Source organism: Nansenia antarctica (assembly GCF_963989245.1).
Source record: "Nansenia antarctica genome assembly, chromosome: 7".
Classification (NCBI taxonomy): domain Eukaryota; kingdom Metazoa; phylum Chordata; class Actinopteri; order Argentiniformes; family Microstomatidae; genus Nansenia; species Nansenia antarctica.
Window position 1 is genome coordinate 47,884,529 of NC_137677.1, and position 18,192 is coordinate 47,902,720.

The following is an 18,192-nucleotide window of genomic DNA, read 5'->3' on the forward strand; positions in this document are numbered from 1 at the left end:
TGTAGTACATTAAGACAATCAATGGTTGTGTTACAATATTCACACTAGTATAGCATGATGGAGCCAATTCTAGGCCTTACATTCACACTGATATGTATGGCCATGCGTTCATAATGAATGGTAGCATGTGGATATTGGATGTTTAATGGGATGAAAGACATTTTTTTTACTTCTTATCAAACAAGTCTTTGCAAATAATCAACATAGGGACTCTACAGGGAGAAGTCAACAGAAAACCCTCTCACCTGCATCAGTGTTGGAGCTCTTCACAGAGCTCTTTGAGTCCTTCTCAGAGTGCTTGGTGCACTTCCTAGCCCACCTGGCGCTCTTCTTAGAGCTCTTGAAGCTCTTCTTGGCCCCACTGCCACTACTCACCTGCAACACAACAGAGTTCAGATACACATTCACACACACCTCACATTCACATACACACACCTCACACACACACATTCAAACACACCTCACATTCACACACACCTCACATTCACTCACACACACACACACACACACCTCACATACACACACACACACCTCACATTCACACACACCTCACATTCACATTCACACACACACACACCTCACATTCACACACACACACACACACACACACCTCACATTCACACACACACCTCACATTCACACACACCTCACATTCACACACACACACACACACACACACACCTCACATTCACACACACCTCACATTCACACACACCATACACACACACCTCACATTCACACACACCATACACACACACCTCACATTCACACACACCATGCACACACACCTCACATTCACACACACCATACACATCGCACAATAAACTGCCCCCCCCCTTTTCTTTACATATTTCATTGCCCTTACATACTGTATTTTATTGTAATGCCAATGGTATTTGTTGTGAAATAGTTCAAGTGTAATAGTACTCGATTGTACGTTTTTAATTTGTATTGCTATGATTTGTATTGTGTCTCACAACTCCATGTGAGTAGTCCTCAACTTTTTAATGCACCTTTTGTTGCTGTTCTTTATACCTGTTTGTTGAGGAGTGACACATAAATAAAGATATATCTATCTATCTATCTACACACACACACACACCTCACATTCACACACACCATACACACACACACCTCACATTCACACACACCATACACACACACCTCACATTCTGGTCAACTTGTTACATGAAGTCAAAGTAGCTTCAGATGGCATCGCATAAAAAAGTATTAAAATGATAATCAGTCAGAAGGCAGCAAAAGGCTTGTTCTGTCAATGTTAAGACCTTACCATGTCTTGGTCCATTGTTTTTCTTGGTCTATACTCAGTCAGTCTGGTTTAACCTTGGTTACCTCCAGCTGTGAAATGTCCTTCAACTTATTTCAAAGTTGTGACTGACGACAGGACGGCTGTCAGCGGCTTTTGTAGTGGCACATTACGTCATAGAACATTGTGATGTCGTAACAGTGGCGGACAATCAGATGCGGAAATGTATTCAAATGTGAAAAATAAAAATAGAAATATAGTTTAAAATTAATTAACTCATTAATTCATTACTTTCTTGTATCACGTTGGTTATTAAATAAGGCATACCTGTCAACCCTCCCGTATTTTACCCTTCTTTCCCGCTGTGCTCCCTTTTAAATGTTTTCGCGTAAATCTCCCGTATTTTTACCCTATTAATACAGTGGCGAATTTTGAATATTCAAATGAAACAACAAAGTGAGGCCACCAAACCCACTGTCACCCACTTTGTCATTCCGTGTGTTGCCAAATGTCTGAAGTTTTACCAGACAACGTATGTGGGAAGATGCACGCTCATGCTCAGTCACAGCGGTATGGAGGTTGTTTAAATCGCCATAGCCTGTCGTGGTCCAGACTGTGTTCAGTAGGAAAAAGGAGACATGGCCAACAACACCGTTGTTTTTCATATGTGCTACTTGCTTGAAAGTGACGAACGAAACTCTTCGTTGTTTTTTTGTGATGGCAAGTTCAGGAGTTGGACGTTCTCTTGAAATAATATTCTTTTTTTCCTCAAATGTCCTCCGAGAAAACAGCACAGAACGCAAAGATTCTATTCAATTATTAATAGCACTCATATTGACAGTGTAGTGATGGCGATGAGGTGAACTGTCGCAAAAGTGCCGCAAAAAAATCAAATGCTAAACTGGTTCACAGAAAGTGCAGTTTAAAGCGTGACAGAGACGTGATACTTCTCTGATACTTTTGCTTAAAATTACCTCGGAAGTCGGCGAGATTCTGGCGCGATTTATACATCGAATAGGTAGACAACATTTAGGATTTATTGAACAGTTTTATTTTTAATGTAGTCGATTTCGTTTTATTAAAAGTCAATTTAATATTCTTCCATATCAAATTACTGCATTTTTAAACAGAGCAAGAGGAAAAAAATTGGCCTCCTCAATTCTGGAAGTCACCAGCCTCCACTGACACACACCATACACACACACACACACACACACACACACACACACACACACACACCTCACACACACCATACACACACACTTCACATTCTGGTCAACTTGTTACATGAAGTCAACGTAGCTTCAGATGGCATCGCATAAAAAAGTATTAAAATGATAATCAGTCAGAAGGCAGCAAAAGGCTTGTTCTGTCAATGTTAGCATAAGACCTTACCATGTCTTGGTCCATCGTTTTTCTTGGTCTATCCTCAGTCAGTCTGGTTTAACCGTGGTTACCTCCAGCTGTGAAATGTCCTTCAACTTATTTCAAAGTTGTGACTGACGACAGGACGCCTGTCAGCGGCATTTGTAGTGGCAGTGTGGCACATTACGTCATATAACATTGTGATGTCATACATCAGTGGCGGACAATCAGATGCGGAAATGTATTAAAATGTGAAAAATAGAAATATAGTTTAAAATTAATTCATTCATTTATTCATTACTTTCTTGTATCATGTTGGTTATTAAATACTAAGGCTTACCTGCTGTCAACCCTCCCGTATTTTACCCTTCTTTCCCGCTGTGCTCCCTTTTAAATGTTTTCGCGTAAATCTCCCGTATTTTTACTCTATTATAATACAGTGGCGAATTTTGAATATTCAAATGAAACAACAAATTGAGGCCACCAAACCTAACCGGAGAGGCTACTGTACAAAAAAGCAACAACAAAAAATGTGTAGGCAAAAACCATCCTACGATCCTTCCTAGTAAATCCCATGATTGATTGATTGATTGAAAACTTTATTAGAAGATTTGCAGGAGTAGGTACATGAGAGTACATATTACATACAAGGTCAACTAACAGGATAAAAACCCAAGAAAGCCACTGGCTTATTTCAATTGGGGTCCTTGATTCTCAATTCATCGTTAATTTGACTTTGTCATTCCGTGTGTTGCCAAATGTCTGAAGTTTTACCAGACAAAGTATGTGGGAAGATGCACGCTCATGCTTAGTCATAGCGGTATGGAGGTTGTTTAAATCGCCATAGCCTGTCGTGGTCCAGACTGTGTTCAGTAGGAAAAAGGAGACATGGCCAACAACACCGTTGTTTTTCTTATGTGCTTGCTTGAAAGTGACGAACGAAACTCTTCGTTGTTTTTTGTGATGGCAAGTTCAGGAGTTGGACGTTCTCTTGAAATAATATTCTTTTTTTCCCCTCAAATGTCCTCCGAGAAAACAGCACAGAACGCAAAGATTCTATTGAATTATTAATATCACTCATATTGACAGTGTGGCGATGGCGATGAGGTGAACTGTCGCAAAAGTGCCGCAAAAAAATTCAAATGCTTGTAGAGTTGCGCATGCAGGGTTGCCAGATGGGATTGACAATTTACAGCCTAACAAGTCTAAATACAGTAGCCCATTCGGCGGTAACCCGCCCCATTTGGCAACCTTGTGCGCATGCGTGTTTATGCATAAACTGGTTCACAGCCAGCTTTTTTGCCTATCAAATTGATCATGTTCTGTAGAAATTACATTATTTTAAGGGCAGGTGATCAAAAGTGGGTAAAAAAAAAAGGAAGTCTAATCTGTTAAATTAGGCGACATTGAGAATGAAGGAGGACAAGGGGAGACTGTACTGCACCCCCACCAGCAGCAGCAGCAGCAGCAACACACAGAAAGTGCAGTTTAAAGTGTGACAGAGACGTGTCCCAGGTGTTCGGTGGAGACAGGGGAGCCGTTAAAAGGCTATATAGAAGATAAGACGTCACTGATGACAAACAGATGTACAAAAAGATCTAGTCTACTGAAAAAGGGGTTGGGGGTAAAAGCCTTTATGGACAGGCCCCAGTAGATGAAGGATATACTGTCTGTGAACGCTGTGATTTTCCACTTCTAACTCAACCTTTCTCAGGACGGTGTGTCACCATGCTTTAGTGTCCAGTCTCAAAGAAGAATGTAAACAATACTTGACAAACCTCAGACTCGCCTGATGGTATCAGGGCATTAGATAACATTTGGAGGCTGTGTGCGTGTGTGTGCGTGCGCGTGCGTGTGCGTGTGTGTGTCTGTGGTATCAGGGCATTAGATAACTTTTGGAGGCTGTGTGTGTGTGTGTGTGTGTGTTCTGGGCTGATCATATCCTCCCGTCTCCTCTCCTCCAGACCCGTTAGAAGCGGCGGGGAGGCCCAACGCCATCGCCATGCACCCCGACTTCAGGATGCTGGTCCTGGCTAACAGACCCGGCTTCCCCTTCCTGGGGAACGACTTCTTCGGGTCTCTTGGTAAGAGTCCCCCTCCCCTTCCTAACCCAGCACACCTTCTTCATTTGGTTAAGAGTCCCCCTCCCCTTCCTAACCCAGCACACCTTCTTCATTTCTACCGGGCGCTGGCTTGGTCGTGTTCACGACTCGGTCCTAGAGAGATCAGGTCAGAACCGCAACGACCGGGTGGCGTAAGCTCACTAAGGCGCATTCTACGTCATCCCAGGGTCCTTGGACTCCGGGCCCATCGACCTATCCTGCATGTCATCCCTCCTCTCCTCTCTCTCTCACCCTTCCTTCCTGTCAGTCTCCACTGTCTCTATCCCCATAAAGCAGAAATGCCCTAAAAACATCTATATTTAAAAGAACTGGCAGAGATGAAAGGGGTTGATTTAGATTTGGAATCTTGACTTCCACCTGAAACATTAAAAAAGCGGGGGGGGGGGGGGGATGTTTTATTTTTTTCCGTGTTTCGATGAGGTCGGTGAACTTGACACCGTCCTCGTCCTCTCTCCAGGGGACATCTTCAGCTGCCACGCGGTGGACAACCCCCAGCCCCGGGCGGAGCTGGCCATGCTGAAGCAGTACGGCCCGGGGGTGCCCGACGCCACGCTCCACAAGCTGGTGGCGGCTTTCGGGGAGTTGCGAGCCATGGCCGACCAGGGCACCATCACCTACCCCTACTCCACCAGGGAGGTGGTCAACATCGTCAAACATCTACAGGTGAAGATTACACACCGCGGCAGGGTGACACCGTGGTTGAATGAACCCATCTTCGTTGAGATGATTGATGATGAGATTCAGGCTTAATTGGGTCACACAGCTAAGCTGGCGTTTGGCATGAAGAGTTGATAGTTTGCGTTTATTGTACCTTGTGTGTGTGCGTGTGTGTGTGTGTGTGCGTTCGTGTGTGCGTGTGCGTGTGTGTGCGTGTGCGTGTGCGCACGTGTGCCTATATGCGTGCACGTGTAATGCATGAGGGATCCTGCCCTGCTGAAGGGAGACCTGGTCCCAGCCGTTTCCCCCCCCCCGTCTGGCCTGCCTACACACCCACTCACACCAGGGCTGACAGGGACATGCCAGTGGCCTGGGGGCGGTCTTTAGTTGAGGGCTCCTCCTGTGTTCCTGCCCCCCCCCCCCCCTCCTCCCCTCTGAGCTGAACAAGGAGGAGAGGGGAAGGGCAGTGAGAGGGATAGAGGGAGGGGGAGAGAGAGAGGGTGATATTTGACTGCTGTCATAACAGATCCAGTGTTCCGGTGTCACCACTCTCGCCGTCTAAGAAGTTAACGTTTTTCGCGGTGTAATGCTTCCTGTAATAATAATAATAATAATAACTTTTATTTGTATAGCGCTTTTCCTGCAAACGTTGCAGCTCAACGTGCTCCAATCATTATATAACCATCATTTAATGATTTAGTAATTTGATTTATTTTTTTTAAACAAAGTTTTTATTCAAAGAGTACATATACAAAATTATACACAGTGTATACATATACACATATCACATATATATCACAAATTACTCTTTGTTTTTTTTCCCTAAACATGGATATCAAATAATCCCCTCCCTCCCACCCCACCCTTGTGATTTAGTAATTTAAAGGCAATATTAAAAACATGGGTTTTTAAGTCTTGACTTGAACATATTTGCTGAGGTTGCATCCCTAATATAAACTGGCAGTGCATTCCACAATTTCTTCCTAAGCGTCTGTCCTCAGTGCGCCTGTCTCACTAGACACCGGTCCTGTCTGGGTGTTGTCTCCGGATCACCCAGCGGACTCATGGTGTATGATGGGCAAGGTTTAACACAGGCCTTTTCCCTTCATGTCATTATGCCTTCCTATAAATTATGGTCTGGTTACTAACCTGCGTCCATATGTGTCATGCTGCTTTGTGACTTCCCTATTCATCCCGTCAGTAACAGTGCAGTGCAGTACACTACAGTAGTGTGTGTGTGTGTGTGTGTGTGTGTGTCCAGGTCCAGGGGAGGCTGGCGGAGGTAGAATCCACCGGCCTCCCCTGAGTGTGTCTCTGTATACCGTTACTGTATGTTTGCGTTACACGCAGGTTTACATGTCCCCCTCACCTCTCATCTACAGGCCAGCTGCTTGTATTTATACCTCCCCTGTCATTACATTAAGCGCTAGGGCAGGGAAGAATGTGTATGTATTTAACAAAGTGTTTCTGTGTGTGTGTCTTTGTTGTGTGGTGTGTGTGTGTGTGTGTGTGTGTGTGTGAGTGTGAGAAAGTGTGTGTCTGTGACAGTACATTTGATGAGCTGTGTGTGTGTGTGTGTGTGTGTGTGTGTGTGTGTGTGTGTGTGTGAGAGACACTGTCTAGTGTCTGCTTTGTGTGTGTCAGTGTGTCGTTTGTGTGTTTAACGAGCAGTGTGAAGATCTGTGTAAGATACTCTGAAGTCTTATTATGGTCTGGTAGCCTTTAAAAGGCTTAGCCTCATTATAGACTCATCTACCACAGAGAGAGAGAGAGAGAGAGAGAGGTCGTCTCTGGGAGAGCTGAACTATAGGCTATTTAATCAATAAAGCCATCCCAGCCTCCCCAGGGGACGCCTCTGTAGACAGGTTAGGATTTCCCTGCGGGCCCCCCTCCCCATATCAACCGTCCTGATTATCGGCTCTCACAGTTAGCAGGGCAGAGATACCCAACGCACACACCCTGTAAGCCGAGATCACGTATCTGTTGCATTCAAAGCATTCCTGTCGTGTGTGTTGTGTAGACAACAGCACGTGGTGTGTGTGTGTCGTGTTTGTCTCCGCTCGAACGGCGCCCAGAGAGTCTGTGTCTCAGCCCAGGGATCCGGGTCAGTACACCTCTGTGTAACACTCATTACACGCCTACCAGAGGTTGAAATCAATGACTCGGTTGCGGGGATGTTGAGATTGTCCGTTTAATGACTTAAATCAATGATCTGATGGGAACAAATTACTTGGGCTAATTATTTAGGAAGATCACCAAGATGGTTCCGATACAGACTATGATAGAGACAGACTATGACAGACTATGATAGAGACAGACTAGGACTATGACAGACTATGATCTCCTTTGCTCTCTCCCACCTGTCTGTCTTGTGTTCAATGAGTGAGAAAGTGAAAGTGCTCTTTTCACTGGTCTCTCTCCATTGTGTGGAATGGAAAGGAAAAGTGCTTTTTAAATAAAACATTTCAGGTCAAGCCCTGAAAGTGTGTGTGTGCGCATTTGTGTGTTTGTGCACATTTGTTTTCGCATGCGTGTGTGTTTCTGTACGTACGTACATACGTATGTACGTGTGTGTGTACGTGTGTGTGCCTGCGTGCGTACACACGCAGTAGGCCACCGTCCTCAACGTCCATCTTCAGCTCATCGCCATGGTAACAAAGCAAAGAGAGAGAGAGAGGGAGGGAGGGAGGGAGAGGGAGGGAGGGAGAGAAAGAGGGAGGGAGAGAGAGAGAGAGAGAGAGAGAGAGAGAGAGACACAGACACAGACACAGACACAGACACAGACACAGACACAGAGACACTCAGAAAGAGCTGAACCTTGTCCTCATTTAGCAGGTCTGCAGACAGGAGAGAGACACGGTGAAAGCAGAGGAATGAGTTACCTTTCAGATCCAACCTGCTATTCCAGACAGTCTGTCCCCACTGTGACCCCGCTGGTTACGGTGCTACTACTCCTGGGCTTTTATGCCTCTTGCTTTTGAATTGTAAATCAAATTGTTAACTCTCTCTCTCTCTCCCTCCCTTTCGCCCCCTTTCCTCCTCTCCTTGTAGAAATTCCCTGACGAGGGCTTGGCTAACGTGGTGCGGAACGTGTTTGACTTTGACTCGTACAACAAGGACATGCGGGAGCTTCTGGTCACCGCGCTGCACAAGCACGGCATCCCCATCGGAGCCAAACCCAGCAGCGTCAACCTGGCCAAGGAGTAAGACGTCTGGAGACTCTGTTCTAAACCCTAAACACACCAGACCATCAGTACACTCAGGCACACACACACACACACACGCACACACACACCAGAACACACTGACACACGGGGCAAGAAGAGCTTGAGTCCGTGAAGTTGTTGTTTCCACCTTACAGTGGTCAAGGGGAGGGGACAACTCTCTGGAAGGAAACCGTGTCTAGGCATTGGTCAGTTTGGGGAAAGGTCCTGATTGGTTGACAGGATGAGATGGGCATTACTGGCCAGACATAAGCTATCATATATACCTCTGGAGAGAGAAGCTGCTGTGTAGCTCCTCATTTGCTGTTTTTACGTGGACTGCACTTAAATGGTAAATGGCCTCTCATTCACCCATTTACACACACATTTACACACCAATGGCGGCAAGCTACCATGCAAGGCCGCCGGGCCGCTCATTGGGAGCAATTTGGGGTTCAGTGTCTTACCCAAGGACACCTCGACACGTGGCCAGCCGGGGATCGAACCGCCGACCTTGTGATCATCATCAGCCGCCCCGTTACATTTACAGGGAGGGCAACACACACACACACACACACACACACACACACACACACACACACACACACACACACACACACTCTCTCTCTCTCTCTCACAGTCTCTCACACTGATAGCTTTCTAATGACATGACTAACAGAATACAATCAGCCATTATTAAATACCAAGCACTTATTTTAATAGTATTCAAACATTGATTGGCTATTCTTCAGTCCTTATAGATACACTTCCCAGTGCATCAAATGGCCCAGTTTCTCCTGACCATGAAATCAAGTTTTCTCCTTGTCTGGTCTTGTGGTCAAGAAGTGTTGGCCCTCAGACAAATGCCAAGTGCATGTTGGGTGTATTTTATACCTATTAAGCTAGGTTTAAGCTAATTCATTTTAGTCCATTTAAACTACTTTTATCTCAAAACATCTCTTTGAACTGGTACGGGGTTAACGCCACTTCTACTGAAGGTTCCCACGACTAAACAAAGTGGCTTCTAAGAAGTCGCTGCTTAGATTATCACGTGTAAACATTACTGTTTGGACATTCAGCTCACGTACCTCACCTCCTTGTTCCGTTAGAGAGAAAGGTAAGGCCTAATTCAAGGTTGTCATTGTGCAGACTTGTTTTTTTTAATAAAGGAAAATATGAGTTTCTTCTGTCTCCTGTTGTTGTTTATTATGACACTGCTTTTCCCCGAGAGAAATAATCTATTTTATAGATTTGCTTTTATAATGCTCAAGACGATTCTCACTTGAGAAGCGAAAAAGGGGAAGAAACAATTATTTTCCTTGCATTAAATGAACGGGTCATAATGTCAGTGTAATATGAAGTCCCAAAGTGGAAATGATATAAATAGATAATAATAATAATAATAAAAACGTTTTATTTGTATAGCACTTTTCCTGCAAACGTTGCAGCTCAAAGTGCTCCAATCATTATATAATCATAATTTATGATTGATGATATGAAGATGATATACTGTACAGTAGTGGTATAGCTGTAGAGTGGTGTGTCTGATGTCAGTCCATCTGATACTCAGCTCTGTCTCAAAACAGGTTATTATACACCAATTTTACATAATCCATACCTAATATGACACATATGACCACTTTCTAGAATATGGAATGTACAGGCGGAAATAGCCCCCCCCCCCCCCACTATACATTGGTTACATCAAAGCAAAGTAGCAGTCTGTTCAGTCAGAGAGTCCACATTGGAAACACCACAGAAGTTCTTCATGGGTTCTGCTTCTCCACACGAATCATTATTCATAGTGGGGACGGACAGCTCCTTCCTCATGGGGTTGTTTATTGTGGCTGTGCTGCTCACCCCCCCTGCAACCAATAACATTGTGGCCCGATCCCAGATATAATTCAGAGAGAGAGAGAGAGAGAGACAGAGAGAGAGAGAGAGAGAGAGAGAGAGAGAGAGAGAGAGAAGAGAGAGAGAGAGAGAGAGAGAGAGATAGAGAGAGAGAGAGAGAGAGAGAGATGAGAGAGAGAGAGATAGAGAGAGAGAGAGAGAGAGAGAGAGAGAGAGAGAGAGAGAGAGAGAGAGAGAGAGAGAGAGAGAGAGAGAGAGAGAGAGAGAGAGAGAGAAGAGAGAGAGAGAGAGAGAGAGAGAGAGAGAGAGAGAGAGAGAGAGAGAGAGAGAGAGAGAGAGAGAGAGAGAGAGAGAGAGAGAGAGAGAGAGAGAGAGAGAGAGAGAGAGAGAGAGAGAGAGAGAGAGAGAGAGAGAGAGAGAGAGAGAGAGAGAGAGAGTGGCCAATACACATCTGGACAGACACAACAACCAGGGAGGTCAGCCATGGAGAGATGCACTTTACACACACACTCACACACTCACACAAAGACATACCAGGTCGTAGGTAGGGGCTGTAGTCTGTGTACCAACCTGTGACCACTCACCCCCCCACCCAGGTTGCCTCTGCCGGAGGCCAAGATGTTGGGCTACTGGACCACCAACCAGGAAGGGAACGCCCGACGCAAACTCCTCTGCCCCACAGAGACGCACCCCATAGACATCAAGGTGCTCACACACAACACAACCTTCCAAACAATATTTATCCCCTCCTGGACATCAAGGAACCGACATATACAAAACACACCCACCCACACACACACACACACACACACACGTTTGTAACGCTCCTGCCTGTCTGCCCAGGGCCCCGTGTTCCTGCGTGTCCAGGGCTATCCCTGTGAACGACAAGAGAGCCGAGCTCTGAGCTTCACCGAGGAGAAAGCCCATTGGCAGATCCCCATGAACGAGGTGAACATCATCTGTGACGTCACCACCAGCAACGGTACGACCCAGTCCCCCCCCCCCCCCCCTGGCCCCAACCCAGAATACCCTCATGTCCTGGATGATCGGAAGGACAAACCACACCTGCACCACTAACACAGGTGTGCCTGTGTCTTTTGTTTGTTTTCAGACGCCATGTACGTGGCCACGTGTAACCCGGTGTGTCTGTACGCCATGCGGGAGAGCGGCGACACCATCCACTGCATGGAGCTGTACGACGTGTTCCCCCGGACCATCAGCGGCGTGTGGCAGCCCTGCGTCTCCGTGGCCGCGCTGGGCAGCCCGCTGGACGGGCAGGTGGTGCTGCACGAGGAACAGGTGGGCTAGGAATACCTCACTCAAACACACACACACACACACTCACACACACACACACACACACACACACACACACACACACACATTATACAGTACCAGTCAAACGTTTGGACACATTCCCATTCCATTGGTACTGGTACTGCACACACACTTAAACACACTTACACACACACACACACACACACACACTCACACACTCTTCTCATACACCTTCCTTTCACACACACTATCACTGGCCACAATACTCACATACCATCTCAGCCACTTTTCTTATTTTTTTACACACACTATCTCATCCAGAATATTCGGGGTTAATCACCATTTAAGGCTCTTGAAGAGCGATTGATGGCCTTGGGTTGACTGATGTTTATCTTCACCGGTACAATAAATAACCGAGACTATGTCAGTAAGACATGATATACTGTATGTTTGTCCCCCTGGTTAACAAGAAAGATCAGGAGGGGAATTAACTGGAACTGTGGATGTTGGTGGTGACATGTTGAAACAACAGACCGTGAAGCTTGATCATGATGATCCAGTCGTATCCAGTGAGAGGCTGTTACCTTGTGTGCACTGTCAACTCTGAGTCACTGAGTAATGCTGTTGCCTAATGCTGTATACAGTTTCAGTCTCTGTCCTTAAACACAGTCAAACCACTGTGTGTGTGTGTGTGTGTGTGTGTGTGTGTGTGTGTGTGTGTGTGTGTGTGTGTGTGTGTGTGTGTGTGTGTGCTAAGACGTTCTGGGGACAAAGTCTGTCTTTAGGATGTGTGAGAAGATGATTCACTTACATAGAGAAACGGATTTGTTGTAAGTCGCTTTGGATCAAGGCGTCTGCTGAATGCTGTAAATGTAAATGAGAAGATGCGTGCGTATGCGTGCGTGTGTAATCTACTTTCATCCTCCATTGCGCCTCTCTTACCTCAGTGGACCACAGACTGTAAGTGCAATGTAAGCAACTGAAAAATGTGCACCAACACAATTCTGACACAAAAAAGTTCTACAGCTGTTACATATTAGGAAAGGGGGAAAGTTCTAAAAATACCTTAGTGGAAAGAAAGAGAGAGAAAGCAAGCAGCAGATACATCACATTCTCTGTCCAGAAGTAAGGAGGTCCAGACATGACCAGGTTCGTACAGGGGTCACAGCTCTCCCAGGGGGGAAAAAAACCCAGAACCCAGATCCTCAATGAAACACCTTGGACCGAAGGCCTGTCAGCCAGCCAGCTGGATCTCTCTCTCTCTCTCCCCCTCTCTCTCTCCTGCTCTCTCTCTCTCCTGCTCTCTCTCTCTCTCTCCCCCAACACGCGCACACACACACACACACACACACACACACACCTCTACACCTGATCTAACTAACCCCAAGACGGATGCGGACAGACTTTCTATACATAGCTCAGACACTATGTAGTACATGTCAGCCCAGCCATACGGAAACCATTAGACCAGTACCGACCAGTACCATTAGACCAGTAGACCAGTACCGACCAGTACCATTAGACCAGTAGACCAGTACAGACCAGTACCATTAGACCAGTACAGACCAGTACCATTAGACCAGTACAGACCAGTACCATTAGACCAGTACAGGGATGCCAGCTCCCCCCTAGGCTCTCCCCTGTAAAAATGAATTGAAGATTAAGAATAGTGCGTCATGAGTAAAAACCTTGGCAGGAGTCATCTGAGACAGGCATGCACACACACACACACACACACACACACACACACACACACACACACACATATACACACACACACACACACACACACACACACACACACACACACACACACACACACATTCTCTGAAACCCTCTTACACTCTGAAACACATCATCTTTGGTTGTATAATGGAAGAATACCAGGTATGAAAGAGAAGACGTATTAACTGTGTTGGAGCCGGAGAGGAGCGCCCTCTACTGGCTGTGGTGAGAGCGATGTGATTGAATGATGTTTCATTGTGTAACAAGAAACAGCCCTCACAAACCCCCCCACCCCACCCACTCCCCTCTCTCTTTCTCTCTCAGAGTAACACAGTGCTCCATCTGGATGTGGTAACAGGAGCGGTCCGTAGACTCACGCTGTCGCAGGAGAAAGAGGAGCCCTCCGCCCCCAGGGCCTCCAATTGGTGGAGCAGCAAGGAGGGACAGGTCAGAGGTCACGGAATGTTGAGACTCCATTACCTCATAGGACAGAGAACCTCACAGGAGTGTTACAGCGTGTCATTCACAGTGTTATTGACTGAGACATAGACATACACATTCGCCTTAATGACGATACTGTATTTGTTTATGTGTTGTCGTGTATTTCTCTTATTGGTTACGAATCAAAGAACAATTATTGAGTTTAAGATGATTTAATTAAAGTACAGAAACAGGGTATACGTATACCAACACTGGAGCCTTGTCTCTGTCCTCCTCTCCTGGGATCCGCTGGTCAAGAGAGCCCCCCTTGGGTCTCAACCCTATCCATCCACAATATGCAAATATAGTCACAGGTCATAGCCTATCACCTTATCCAGATGGCCATGAGGGCCGTCCCCTGTGATGTCACCACGGCCCCAAGTCCGAGGGGCTGGTCAGATTACAAGAGCCATTGCACAACACTAGAAAATAGGATATATATAGTAGAAAATATACGACACATCCCCCCTCGGACCACCCAGAGGGTGTTCCGAAACTAAACGACCACAAAACAAAAACAAAAACACAAAACCCCACATAAAAAAAATAAAAAAATAAAAAAAATATATATATTTTTTTTTTTTTTTTTTTTAAATAAACAACAAAAAAACTGAAAAACTACACCAACACACATCACAAGAAGCACAATAACAAAGACCAACCCAGCACCAGTACCAGCAACCAAATACAAAACAATCAACAATAAAAAAGAATCCTAAAAATAACAATCACAATTAAACTAAACACAGTTCATCATGCACAAATCAATACAGAAACTTCCAACGACCGATGTTTTCTTTGTCCTTGAAGCGTCAGGGTCAGAGGTTGCTAGCACTTGTACCCAGTTGGAGAACAGCCTTTACCGCTGTCTCAGATTGATAACACTTTCATAGTCAGGAGCTTCCATTTTCTTCGTTGCGTTAGGAACAGAACCTCTTTCCTATCTTTGCATAACCACTACATCACTTCTCAACTGACATCAATCACATACGATATAGAAATAAACAAACAATACACAAATAATGACATTCAGTTATCATAACACATAATTCCCCAACAGTAAGCACAGGACAAAGGGAATGTATTAATGCATAGATCTTCACCTCAGGTGAGGACTAGTCTTCTGAAAAGTTCATTAACGTGGACTGAGTGACTGATTTTCCAAAAACAGTCAATGAGGCCCTGCCTCCTAAGAAAGTCAAAAATCATGTCTGCTATAATAGGTGCTCCTATCTTAGCAAAATAAGTTTCCCATGCCCCTAAGACCGTTTCCAGCCATGCTATCATCTGCTGTCCATTCCCGTCGTTCCCTTTGATCTGCTGCTTCACTACCCTATTCATAGTCTTTAATCTTTTCCTAACTGGTCGTCGTCCGTCAGTGTCATTGAGGTTCAGGCAGCCGCCTGGTCCCCTCCCACGCTGATCAAGGTCTGGGGAGTCGCCCTCAGCATCATCTGAAGCATGGTGCAGGCACTCGCCAGCATCCCCAGTAGCACAGGTGTCCAGGCTTTGGACACTCCCAGGCTGGACCTCCAGACTGTCAACCCTCTCTGCTTCGTTAGTTTCTGGTTTATTGGCATCTGGACAGCTTTCCACTGTCCCCTCGGTTTCAGGCACTGCCGGTAATGTCACTGGCTGTAACACTGGCATTGCCACTGGCTCTGGCAACACCACAGCATCTCCTCGTAGCTCCTCCTTCTCAGGTTCTCTGGGGACCTCGGCACCTGTTGGCACAACATCCTGCCTACTCTGTACATCCACCCCCCTGTCCACCACCTGTGGCCCTATTGGGGTAGGGATATGCCCAGACACCACTGGTGTACCCACTCTGATGTTGTTTCTCCAACAGACCCCACATTGACCTAAAGCATGGTCAATCTGTTCCATCAAATATGGACTCCAAAACCCATATTCCTTGGTGATCTTGCGTCTTACCTCCCCCCTAGCCACATGTGCTAATCCATGAGCTTCCCGTATTAACATGCCTATTAAATCTGAGGGTGCTACAACCAACCCCTCATGATTCCTCCATAGACCTGTGTCATCCTGACTTGCCCCCCTTGCTAGCCAAACGTTCTTGTCTAACGTAGTTACTCTACTCTGTAACATCAATAAATCCTCAAGTGCGACCATGCCCTGTAATTGCTTTTCATGTGTGACCAGAAGACCTTTACCTGCCTTGTCTGCTCCTGTAATGGCTTTGGCTGCATCTTCTGCAGCCCTGTTACCTTGTGTGACATGTGATGAGTCAGACCTGTGTGTGGCACACTTCACTATGGCTAATTCCTTTGGCTTCATCATGGCTTGTAACAGCTTCATGATCTGTGCGTGATGCTGTATAGGCGTACCATCAGTTCTCTTAAAACCCCGCCCCCTCCATACAGCTCCATTAAAATGACAAACATTATGTGCATAGGCAGAGTCGGTGTACACTGTCACTCTCCGTCCGGTTCCCAAGTTGCATGCTTCTGTGAGGGCAATCAATTCAGCCAACTGAGCCGAGCAAGGCTGAGGAACTGCCTCAGCCTGTTCTACAATAAACTTTGAATTCTGTGCTTTAACTAAGGAATACCCAGCGCACAAAGTTTCTCCTACCCCGTAACAAGACCCATCAACCCAATATTCTATATCAGCTCCCTTTAAAGGCAAAGCTTGTAGGTCTGTTCTATGCTTAATCACTCTGGCTGTCGATGGAATCTGAGCACCGGATGGCACCGTCACCTGACAGCCGTCAGGTGTGCATTTTACTGTACAGTTCAATTGGCATAGAGCATCTCTCCCTAGCAGCCCTGTTGGCGTGTGTTCTGACACAAGTGTTGACAGAGTTGCTCTCTGTCCCTTGTACTCTAAGTCTACAAGCTCAGTTGTAGGAATCAGCTGTTTAATTCCCTCAAATCCGATTGTCTTCACATATTCTCTAGACATAGGGAGGTGCGTGGCGCCTTCAGGCTTCTGTGTCACCACCAGCTGGCACCTCCCACTCGGATCTTCCGGGCACCCCTATAGGCCAGCTGCTGGGCCTCCGTAAGGGTTCATCACTCCTGGAGCAGGTGTAGTAGGAGGCCAATATCCTCCTCCTTGGCTCCCCCCTGCGCCCCCCTGGGGCCTGTTGCAGCAGGTACAGGCTAGATGTCCATTCTGGTCGCATTGGTAACACGGTTCTAGCATCTTCTTCCCTGCTGCTGTCCATCCCCCTGGTGGTGGTCCTTGGCCAGGCTGTGTGTACATCTGGTATGGAACCGCTTGCACCCCTGGTGGCCCTTGTGGGTATGGATACCCCCCTTGTGGCCCCTGTGGGTAGGACTGGTAAGTAGCAGGATACCCCCCTTGTGGCCCCTGTGAGTAGAACTGGTAAGTAGCAGTCTGCACTCCAGGTGGCTGTTGCTGTGGGGCTAAAGCCTGCACTCCCTCTATGTTCCTCTCGCTTTCAGTCAATTGCAAATGAGTCAATATTCTGAGGGATTCTTCGTCTCGTGCCTTCTGTATCTGAATGTTCTTTCGATATAACTCAACTTGATGAGCTACGTGGTCTATATAAACAGCTTTGTTCATGTGTCGTAGCCCCACCACTTCTGCTAGCTTATCCTTAACTGGGGTAGGAAGCCCTTCTTGTATTTTTTCCCTGATTATGGATTTTTCTAAGGGGTTATCTTCAGCGTCTTTCCCTGTCACACTTCTCCATTGAGAGTGCACACGGGCAACATAACCCCTGGGATTCTCATCCCCCCCCAGTGGCTTCACAATGATATTGTCTGGGTGAATGTGAGTAGGGTAGGTCTCTCTGATTGCTTTCCACAGCCTGCCTCTGTTTGCTGCGAAGAGCTCTGGATCATAAACTGATGTATTGATATATCTATGAAGTCCTGCCTTCATCAATATTTCCTGCATTGTATCCAATCCTGCAATAAAAGCTAAGAGTCTTTTCAGGTCTCCCATCGCGGCCTGCGTTCCTGTCAGTATCACGTCGACCTCTCGCGTCCACGAATGTCCTCCCTCTTGAAGAACGGGGAGTTTCTCGATCACTTCAGACAGATCTGTATGATGCCACGGATGATATTCCATCTTGTTACCCCGAATCAGCACTGGACAGTTCTTTAATGTATTTGATGACATTCGGTGACAATCTCCCTCTTTCTCCGGGCGTCTTCTCCCACCTTTCCTTTCGGCTGTGGCTATCATCTTCCTGACCTGCGCGTTGTAGCCTCCATCTGCATTGTCGTCATCACTTGAGTCTTCACTG

The 18,192-nt window shown here is 46.3% G+C and overlaps 1 protein-coding gene across 1 annotated transcript in view; it reads left to right on the forward strand.

Moving 5' to 3' along the window:
* The window catches only part of vwa8 (von Willebrand factor A domain containing 8), a gene marked incomplete at its 3' end in the record, with an annotated part of 76,828 nt that overhangs the window by 33,777 nt on the left and 24,859 nt on the right, over window positions 1-18,192 (forward strand). Inside the window, exons 24-30 of the mRNA XM_080536127.1 lie at window positions 4,597-4,716; window positions 5,213-5,418; window positions 8,464-8,615; window positions 11,066-11,174; window positions 11,313-11,451; window positions 11,581-11,768; window positions 13,797-13,919. Of these exons, the coding sequence (XP_080392253.1) occupies window positions 4,597-4,716; window positions 5,213-5,418; window positions 8,464-8,615; window positions 11,066-11,174; window positions 11,313-11,451; window positions 11,581-11,768; window positions 13,797-13,919 (1,037 nt within the window). The remainder of the gene's footprint in view (window positions 1-4,596; window positions 4,717-5,212; window positions 5,419-8,463; window positions 8,616-11,065; window positions 11,175-11,312; window positions 11,452-11,580; window positions 11,769-13,796; window positions 13,920-18,192) is intronic.